Below are 11,196 nucleotides of genomic sequence, written 5' to 3' on the forward strand. Positions count from 1 at the left end.
ATCTTCCTCCTTTTTTCCTGCATTAAAGATTTAAAATAATACCAGTTCTTAGTAATAGTGTCATTTATTAATAAACAAATGTAAATTCAAGTAAATAGTGTACAATGATATTTCAGGATGGACCAACAGATTATATTGTCCCTGTTGATGTTTGTATAGAATTAATTAATCTTACTGTATTTGTTCTGCGATGAAGCCGAGCTGAGCTACAGATGAAGCATTGGCTCCAAATCTATGTCAACAACTCTGAAATGAGCAAGAAACGTTGTTACCGTATTGTTCAATAATATTAATTCATGGTCATGGTGAAAAAACAAAGGAAATTCTCAATACAAGTCAATTCAATATTAAAAAAAAAAAGGAATTAGGGCTGGGCGATATATCGAGATTCAAGATGTATCGAGTTTTCTATTTTGGCGATATAGAAAACTATAATATTTCATATATCATTATATATATATAAAATAGCTTATTATGTATCAAAATACTAGTTTTAAGAGTCGCTGCTTTTACTTCTCAATTTTCTTTCCGATCAGACTTTATTTGATAAAATTATCTAGATTTATATCATATATCATCATTTAGATAAAATATATTGAGTGTTGGTCCATATCACCAGCCCTAGTAGGAATGTTCAAAACATGTAAATGTTAATAAAGGTCGACCTACCAGATTATAATCACATCATTGTATTTAGTAAGTAGTTGACAAGTGGGTATTTTAGATTTATTGTACATCTATATTAAAATATAAGGAATACTGGAGCTTAGTTGGGAGGGTGGGACGGCTCGTAGTGGGCGCCAGAAAATTTCCCTTATTTTCAAATCCAAAACTTGACAGATATGATCTAAGAGAACCAGAACTGAGATCAACTTTCTGTCTGAGGTTAAGAGAAGATCATTGGTTACTTTTACTAAGACAGTCTCTGTGCTGTGATTGGCTCTAAAGCCAGACTGAAAGCTCTGTATAAATTGTTCCTAAGTAGGTGATCACATAGTTGACCTGTGATGACTTTTTCAAACATTTTGGAAACTAAAGGGAGATTAGATATTGGTCTATAATTGGACAAGTCATTTTTATGGAGAGGTTTGATTACAGTGGTTTTAAAGGTCTGTGGTACATAACCTGTTACTATAGATGTGTTAATACAGTTCATCATATTATTAACCATTTATTAGTAGTTTTAACCCACAACATGAATGGTTTTATCACTTATCAAGTCAGCCTGCTTTGATAACGGACAGTGATCAGTTTCCCTTCATTACAACAGCACACACGTTTTTTTTTTATCGTCACGTGTCATCACCTTTGTGAAGAAACTCACTCTGCCAGTTTTCTCCATTGTAGTGATTGGTCAGACTTTGCTAGCTCCACCCCTTTCATGTGAACACGCATGTACCCAGGCTGAAAACACTTGGCTTCAATTAGCGTGTTGTTATCGACCTTCATAGGACAGCTTCTCTCTGACAGGGAATGTTTGGTTAGTTGACGCCCTTTAATGGAGATTAATCCAGGATACAATTATCTAGATTCAGAGCATAGGGTCTTTATGTCCTAAAATTATATCTAATTCATTCATTTAATTTACTACAGCAAAATAAATCATGTTTAAAAGTATATTCTATAATTGTATAATAATGGCATTATTAAAACTGAACCTTGTTATTAACGCTGTGTTGCTATGTTTATCCAGTAACGTTAGCATATCCTCATCTGTTATCTGCTAATCATGCCTTAATCTACTAGTTTAGCGGGGGATAATCCACTAACATGCTTTAATGCACACATGTAAACGTAAAAAAGTGCATCACAAACTGTCTAATCTGCTCTAGGGTGTTTATGGAACAAAGAGGAAAAGTTTTATAGATATTTATCACAGACTCAGAGCTAGCGAAGCTTTATGAGCAGTGAATATTTGTTTGACTGAAATACCGTAAATTCTGTAATATGTCACACCTTTTTCATTTAAAAATATTGGTATGTGACTAATCACAGCTGAAAGTAATGGATTACAAGTACTCACATTACTGTAATTGAGTTGCTTTGATGGGTACTCGTACTTTAGTATATTTCTAAATCACTAATTTTATTTGTACAAGTACGTTTTAAAACATTTCTACACCAACCGCTACTGAGTGAATTATTTTCTGTTTTAAAATGATCAACAGACATTGTGAAACTACAAAAAATGAAATGACCAGACAACAACAAATGCATCACATCATAGCCGACCAATCAGATTAAACGTAATGCATTAGATCATAGTCCACCAATCGTAATGCATTAGATCATAGCCCACCAATCAGATTAAACGTAATGCATCACATCATAGCCCACCAATCAGATTAAATGTAATGCATTAGATCATAGCCCACCAATCAGATTAAACGTAATGCATTAGATCATAGCCGACCAATCAGATTAAATGTAATGCATTAGATCATAGCCCACCAATCAGATTAAACGTAATGCATCACATCATAGCCGACCAATCAGATTAAACGTAATGCATTAGATCATAGCCCACCAATCAGATTAAACGTAATGCATTAGATCATAGCCGACAAATCAGATTAAACGTAATGCATCACATCATAGCCGACCAATCAGATTAAACGTAATGCATTAGATCATAGCCCACCAATCAGATTAGACGTCATGCATTTGATCATAGCCAATAAATCAGATTAAATGTAATGCATTAGATCATAGCCCACCAATCAGATTAAATGTAATGCATTAGATCATAGCCCACCAATCAGATTAAATGTAATGCATTAGATCATAGCCCACCAATCAGATTAAACGTAATGCATTAGACCATAGCCCACCAATCAGATTAAACGTAATGCATTAGATCATAGCCAACTAATCAGATTAAACGTAATGCATTAGATCATAGCCAACTAATCAGATTAGCGCCAAAACAGCATTGAATGCCAGTTATTTTCTCAGTTTTAGAGTTTATAAATGTATTTATACTTGGAGCCTGATACATTTTTTTATTTTTTTTATTGTGAATTGAATTAATTTGTTATTTTATTTTATTTTTTTTAAATTTACATTTTGACAAACCTTTTATTTAATACAGATGCCTTTGTGGAAAATAAATTAGATTTCAATTGTGAAAGACATAATTTTTTCCTTTTTATGGTTTCTACATGATATGTTTACTGTATGTAAGAGAACCAACAATAACTGTGGGGGTGAAAGTAACTAGTAACTTTAACTTTAAATACTATTTAATTAAGCTACTTTTTACTTGTACTTGAGTATTTTATGTATGATTTACTTGTACCTGTACTTGAGGATATATCAGTACTTTTTACACCTCTGTGACTTATACAATGAAGCGACTTATATGTAAGTTTTTGGCCAACAGCGCCCCCTGGTGAATAAAATGTTCATTAGTTTTCTATTGTTGTATAAGACGCTCTCTCATTGGTAGTAATTATGCCTGATGTAACAGTCTATACATACAGTATATCCACTATGAGGAGTAAAATGTGTGTTTGCATTATTTAATTTAATATATTTGATCTTCCCATGATAATATGACATACATTTAATCACAAAAGGCAACTTCGATCAGATCAATGTTGACAGGTTGTCATGGCAACTCAGGCTAAAATGGAAGCTCAATGTTGACAGGTTGTCATGGCAACTCTGGCTAAAATGGAAGCTCAATGTTGACAGGTTGTCATCGCAACTCAGGTGAAGATCAAAGCTGCAGAATCTACATCATTCTACAGAATCTCCTCCTGCACCGTCAGAAACGACTAAAGTAGCTTTAAAAATATCAGTTAACGTAGACCAACGGTTGTCATCAGTGAGCAACGTTTGAGACCAAGGTGAGTTTCTAATAATAATGTCAACTTTAATGACTAATTTAGTGATTTTCCACAATCCAGTGAGTAAATACTGCTTGTTTTAATCTAAATGTCTTTACATATTAAGTCATAATCTTGTGTAAATGAGCTGATATTGTAAAGATCTTTGGAACGACTCAAGCTCCTCCCACTGCTGGTGCAAACTCCATTATTGGTTATAAGATCTTCTTCGTTCTAAGCATTTGGCTGATTAGGTGCTAGATTTCTGGTGCATTATATCAATTCTGGACTGGTGTGGGACAACATATATGTTTGGGACGACGCATCAATACAAAACATTTACGTCGACATATTTTTTGCGTCAAATGGGCGGGGCAATATGGCCTTTTCTAAATGTCTGAATATTTTCAAGCTATATGATGATATACGATATACATCTCATTATTTTGCCCTTGCCTTGAGATGATGCTTTGATGTATAAAACCAGAATGGCAATATTCAATATATATTGTTATTTTCTCTGTGATGTAATTGGGGTTTCCCCTATTATAGCAAAGTGCACCCTCGGATCTGGGTTGGTTGTGTTTGAATATGTGATCGATTGATTTGGTCTTGTACTTTCCTGGTGTGCCTAAGGCATAAAGCGGCGGTGCAGAAGGTAGATATATGTGACAGAGAATAATTACAATGACTAGGGTCATGTCTGGTGTAAACCACATGTATATTAGAGGTTGGATAGAGGTTTTGTAGTAGATTCCAGTCCTAGTTTCTAGTTTACAATGTCCTTGAGGTGGTAGATGTTATTGAATGCATTGACTGGTTGGCTAATTAGGAATGCCATATCTCGGCTCGTAGGGTTTATTCAGCTCACGATTGACGGCTAGTCTGATAGTTTTGTTGTTCTGTATAGCTTAATTTGGTTTTGGTGGACCCATTTGAGCTTTTGTTTGGTCTTTGTGCTGGGAATATTTATTTGGGGGTCCGGTCCATTTGGGAATACATTTCTTCACCAGTTTGGTTGCATGATGATCGTTTTTGAGCAAAACTGTAATATTAGACTCTGTCTCCCACCTGTAGTTCCTTCTGTGAGGCTTTTTGGTCGTAGTAGGCTTTATGGCCCTTAGTGCTCTCTTTGAGGTGTTTTAGAGCAAACGTGAACGTAGCTTGGAGGTGGTTCCCAAGATCGATCATGTATTGGTGAGTGGTGTAGGTGGTAGCAATGTTAGCTTGTCCTGGTTGGTACAGCAGGTGTGTGGGTAGAGTCATTTACCTGCCCATCATCATTTAAAAAAGGTGGGACGCCGGTTGATTTGTTCAGCGTTGTCTTGATTGCCATTAGGACCAGGAGAAGTTTGACATCCCAGTCCTTTTGGTTGGCAGAGACATATTTCTTTAGATTCCTACCATCGTGTGGTTGGACCGTTCCACCTGTCCAGAGGACTGGGGGTGGTAGCTAATGTAAAAGTTGGGAGGAGAGATTGTCTGTCTCCAAAAGATGCATCAGTGAAGCTAAGCTAACACTGCGGCTGGATCTTAACGAACTGTGACTGTTATCCAGGGACAGGTCAGCCAAACTATTGCACGGTATGTTGTTGTAAATTTGCAGCCTGTTGCTACTGCTGAGTCACTGCTAACAGTAGCTAATTAGCCTGATATGTTTAGCATTGTGTAGCTGAAAAACATGCTGTGAATTAGTTTTTCCACATTTATTTTATAAGCATTTTCAACAGCAGAATGTGCACCTGGAATATGCACAGCTTACTGTACATTGCTGTGCTAAGGCAGAAAAATTACTGTTTTAATTTTGGAGCAGCTGTTTTGTGCTTTATATGCACTTCATTTATGGTTGTTTTATAGCAGTTGATCAACAGTGGATTATTATATTATTACAGCACTGATATGAAGCTGTATGGACACAAATGACTCAAAATAAATAAAGTTAGTTTTTCTAGTAACGCATTACTTTTTGGTGTAAGTAATCAAAATAGTAACTGAGTTACTTTGTGAATGAAGTAACTAGTAACGGTAACGAGTTACTTTTTTTTCAGTAACTAGCACAACACTGGTTACAGCCAACAATAAAATGTTGATTGTGTGTTTCTACGTCATGTTCGCCCCCTGTCCAATCAGAGCCTTCCCAACCCCCAGACCTAAAGTGGAATTAACTAAAGCCAAATAAACCGGTTTTCCATGTAAACGTCAGTTCAGGAATTACTATTACCATGTAAACATGAAGCAGAATGATTTTTTTTTTTTTTTTTTTTTCTTTTTTGTGTAATAGGCCGGAGGGTGTAGGTGAAGATACACCCTCCGGGGGGTGGCATGTTGAGGTGTGATTAAAATTGGAGGGATTAGTATGGTAACTAGAGGTGGGAGTGCCGCCCCCACGCCACTACATAGTGACACAGGTGGCGGCCCCCTCCACCCCCAGTCCCACCATCCAGCCCCCCAAGGGTTGGGTATGGGTGTGTGGTGCATTTTGTGAATTGTGGTGCATTTTGTGAATGTGGTGCATTTTGTGAAGCAGAATGATTTAATGCAGAATAACTCATTCTGAATTTAAAAAAAACACCATGTAACTGTGGCTACTGAGGAGTTTAGAACAACCGTTGATATGCTGAGGAAGAACTCTACATCAGAGAACATCAAAGGAACAGCAAAAAGTAGAACTCCAAAAAAAAGAACAAAAGGCAGAACTAAAAACCCAGAGCTCACAGAGCAGATACTTCCTCAGGAGAGAAAACACAGACATAGTGTGAAAGCCCAAAGCTGCAGATAGGAGAGAATAGGAAACATCTGGAACAGCCCCTGATTCAAAGAAAGACTAATACGTCCCAGAATTAACATCCTTCCCACAGATGAGACACTAATACTAAGCTACTCTTAAACGGTAAATCTCATGGTGCTACCATTTTTTAGCACAGAGGACAATCTAACAACAAGTACATTATGATTACAGTGACCAGCATTTTTTCCAATTACAATTAAATCACAATTATTTTTTTAGCCTCAGAAATTCAATTACACTTACAGTACGTTATCATTTACTTTACAGTTATTCAGAAATACTGAACCTGGAATAGATAACCTAATAAAAGTTAACCTTTCTCTTGTGTTAGCTTTCTGTTAGCATCTCATATGATAACGGTCTTAAGTCAGCTGTAAAATACACTTTTAAAATGGTAAAATGTGTGAAAGCTTGATATAAACATTTAAATATTATTTTAACTACATATGTGTAGAACAAATAATTGACTTCTTTATAGAATTTTAAAGGCAATTACAATTACAAAGTAAATTATCTGAACTCAACTAGAATTTAATGAGATTACGACAGCAACAGATTTTTAAAATTACAATTACAATTATAACTACACCATCTTTGTAATTAATTATCAATTACATGATTACAATTATAACTGACTCCAACCCTGCTCAGAAGCTGCCAGCTAATAATGGTAATGTACTATATATATATATATATATATGTTTTCTTGTGTTTCAGGTTGTTTACCAAAGCAGTGACAGTGCATCAGTCATGAAGAGAGGGAATAAGATTGACATGGATCAGTTCATGAGGAGAGAAACTGACCCCCAACCACCAGCTGATGAGTGGTTAGATATCTTTAGATGTGGTATGCTACTGAAAAAGGTGCTGCAGGCTGGAGGAGGAAGATACAGTAGGCCACAACCTGGACAGATTGTGAAGATTCATATAATAACACGTCTGTTGGATGGGACGCTGGTCAACGAGGACCCGGAGTTGTTGTTCACTGTGGGTAACGGGGAAGTGATCCGGGTAGTGGATGAAGCGGTGCGACTCATGGGAATGGGAGAGAAGGCGCTCTTCAAGGTTTCGTCAGCGATTGAGTTTGAAATTACGCTCCTGGAAGCTACTGATGCTCCAGACCTGAAGCTGCTGCCCCCCACTGAGAAGATTGATCTGAACACCTGCAACACGATCCGCGATGAGGTCTCCACGATGATAAAGAAGCACAGTGAGAAGATGTTGGAGGACCCGTCCAGCACCCACAAACATCAGGCCAAGTCAGCATGGGGTTTGAGCTGGAAGTGGCTGCTTGGTGCCACTGCAGTAGCCATTGGTGGCATCGCTCTGTCTGTGGCCATCTATGCTAGAAAGTGATTGAAGAACTGTAGTAACGACACGACATGAGGTTTAATAAAAGTTTAAATGTTAAAAAAACTATGTTTACAATGTGTACATTTTTATTTTACAAGCATCTATTCACATAGGTTACAAGCATAATGATGATAAATACACGGTGACTACAGGTAAGAAGAATATAAGAATATATATTTATGACTTTTTAATACCACCTTAAGAAAATTTAAGACCAAACTTATGATGAAAATACAGACCAAAGGGAAAATATATTGTTTTACAATTAAAGGCATTGATGACAGTTAATATAATGTACAATAAAGAAAAATGAAAATAATCAGTTGTTTAAGAACATTATCCAAATGTGTTTATTAATGTGGAAAGAAAACAAAAATATCAACATTGTCTAAAATGATATTTATTGTAACACAATTCTTACAACATTTAATACCAGTGAACAATAACCAGAAATCAAAACTGACTGGAACCTGTGAGCAAACCAAACACCAAAGTGCTTTTATCAGATCCTTCACTGTGTAATGCCATTTGTGGAGCTTTGATCTAAAATTAATACTTCTAAGAAAATGTCAATAACTTCACTAAAACTGACTTTTGAAGGAAAAAATAAATGATCAATCACTACAAATATTTCCATCAAAGAAGCCACTATACCATACTATTTGCTTATATGAATTGTCACTGACCAACCCCTATTAACAGCTTCATTTCTGTCTTGGCTAATGAAACCTTATATTTCTATTATGGGCCCACCTTAGACATAATAATGTGAACACACACTTTTCATATGAAATGTTGTGAAAACAGAAATACTGATGCACTTTTTTTCACTGTAAATAAATACACTTGACTGCATTTTTGGAACCTTGGACTACTTTTTAAGGTTACCCATGAGGCCATTCTTACAATAATGTTATGTTATGGCTAAAGGACACATATGAGGACAGGAGTGGATTGTTCTGTTAAATAACATTGTATTTATTATAAAATGTGCTACTCTATAGAAAGTTCAATATTAGCTTTTTGCTGATATCCGATATTGTCCAACACTAAATTTCCAACTTCTTTAGTAATGGAAAAAGTCATGTTTGTTTTGAATATTTCTTATTAATTATTCAATTATTTGTTTATTTATTTATTTTATATTTTGAAAAATTATTTTATTGTATTTTTCATTTTCATTTTTATTATGTTGTCAAACAACAGCACATACAGTAATTTTTCAATATCTGTGGAAAAACCAATATAACATTTGATAATATAGCCCATCCCTAATAGAAAGCATATACTCTATGAACAGGTCTGATCTCCTGTTAGATTCATTAGCACAATGATTCTCAACTGGTGGGTCGGGACCCAAAAGTTGGTCGCAGACCTATGCTGGGTGGGTCATGGACAGCTGGTCAAAAATAAATGAATGCTTAATATTTCTCATGTTGGACTTGTCTTTTATTTTGAAAGAAATTTTCTTTTGCATTTCATGCTGTGAAATGCATGTTACACAGGAAAATATAGAGATTTATGTTCTAAAAAGATTATATACAAGTCTTTTCAACAGATAATTGAGAAAAAATTAATTTGTGGTTGAATTCTAAAAAAAAAAAAAGGGTCACAATTGAATGACCATGGTAAAATGTGGGTCCCAGGGTGAGACCAGATGAGAACCCCTACCTTAGCAGAAACCTCTCATGTTGCCCACCATAGCAGAGACATGATGGAACTCCCAGCTGTTAGCATGACCAGAATAGGAATGGCTAAATAACAATCATACATTTTATCTTCACTGAAGATCAAAGGACCAACGATGTAAACCATCACAGGAGGAAGGTAAACAACGACGGTCACTATCATGTTGTTGGTGATGATCTGCAGAGCCTTCTTCTTCATTGGGTGGAGACCCGTCCTTCCACTGTCAGACTTCCTCAGCGTCCACAGTACTGAGGAGTTACAGATGATGATGACAGGGAGAGCTATGACATACATAAACATGGTCCAGGGACTGTGGCTCAGCTCATCTATGACTGTGGAAATGGTTCCTTTAGCTAAAGTGATGGCCCACAATGCAGCAGCCACGAGGATGCCAACAGTTGGACTCCTGTGGGTGTGATAAAAGACTGGGTGGACCACTGCCAGGTAGGAGTCAAAACACATGCAGGCCGTGAGGAGAGGTCGTCCAGTCAGGTTTAAATCATACAGAAAGTCACTCCACATCTGGACAGGCTGGAAAAGCCAGAAAAGGAAGTTAAACAACCCAAGAGGGATGAACAACAAGAAGAGCAGGTCCATGATGGTGATGTTGAGCATGAAGACATCATTAGGGGTGACATAGTTTCCTCTTTTGTGTCTTTTGAACAACTCCCAGAGAACAGCAGCACAAGCAGGACATCCAACCACAGAGAAGAGAGCGCTGAAGGTCGTCCAGACTGTAATGTCTGCTATCATGTCCCCACAATGTCCACTTTCCTCTGGTCCTTCACTGCAGTTGGACGTCACATTGTGAGGGTCAGGATAGGGAAACATTTCAAACCTTTTGTTCTCTGATAAAATATAACTCAAATAAGCCAGTCACCATAACAACACAAAATATCCTTCTTTCTTTGATGATTTTCCTCATTTGCACCTGATCACAAGGATCTGATTTTCCCTTTGATTCAGATACTGTAAATATTTGGTTCAGATGTATTGTATGGAAATGTATATTTAAATATGTGTAACCAAGGATTACTTTTCATATGCTGTGAGTTGAAAGTTACATGTTTGGTCCAGATGTTTTTGGTTCAAATATCATCAGCTTGGGATCCAGTAAAACCAGGTGGAGGAAAAAAGTAGCTCAACATGGAGGAAATAACTTTTTATTCAAATAAATCTGAAACAAAACCTACATTAATAATAAATAGTCTGTTTATGATCATAACTACTCCACCTGCAGGTGGATCACAGACTTCCTGTCTGACAGGAAGCAGCACGTGAAGCTGGGAAAAACCATCTCTGCTTCCTGGACCATCAGCACTGGATCTCCTCAGGGCTGTGGTCTTTCTCCTCTGATCTTCTCCCTGTTCACCAACATCTGCTCCTCCTCTCACCAGGTGATCAAACTCCTGAAGTTTGTGGACGACACGACCATCATGGACTCATCTCTGATGGAGACGAGTCCACCTACAGGTGGAGACAGACCGGCTGGTGTCCTGGTGCAGCCAGAACAACCTGCAGCTTTAAATCAACCCA

General features: G+C 36.8%; 1 protein-coding gene and 1 pseudogene across 1 annotated transcript; one reads left to right on the top strand and one right to left on the bottom strand.

The window, feature by feature from the left end:
• Positions 1 to 6,513: 6,513 nt before the first annotated feature.
• LOC114459856 (peptidyl-prolyl cis-trans isomerase FKBP8 pseudogene) lies at positions 6,514 to 7,994 on the top strand (annotated as a pseudogene).
• A 1,663-nt stretch (positions 7,995 to 9,657) lies between these two features.
• LOC114459855 (G-protein coupled receptor 35-like) lies at positions 9,658 to 10,925 on the bottom strand. Its single transcript, XM_028442007.1, has 2 exons — positions 10,895 to 10,925; positions 9,658 to 10,447 (listed from the first exon to the last, which is right to left on the bottom strand). Exon 2 carries the CDS (start codon positions 10,411 to 10,413, stop codon positions 9,658 to 9,660), a length of 756 nt encoding a protein of 251 aa, XP_028297808.1. The 5' UTR covers positions 10,414 to 10,447; positions 10,895 to 10,925.
• Positions 10,926 to 11,196: the final 271 nt, after the last annotated feature.

This window comes from Gouania willdenowi, unplaced genomic scaffold, assembly GCF_900634775.1.
Source record: "Gouania willdenowi unplaced genomic scaffold, fGouWil2.1 scaffold_362_arrow_ctg1, whole genome shotgun sequence".
In the NCBI taxonomy this organism is placed as follows: domain Eukaryota; kingdom Metazoa; phylum Chordata; class Actinopteri; order Blenniiformes; family Gobiesocidae; genus Gouania; species Gouania willdenowi.

What these genes read in the sequence shown, in the direction of transcription:
- LOC114459855 (XM_028442007.1), bottom strand. Translation starts at nt 10,413, where the DNA reads ATGATAGCAGACATTACAGTCTGGACGACCTTCAGCGCTCTCTTCTCT.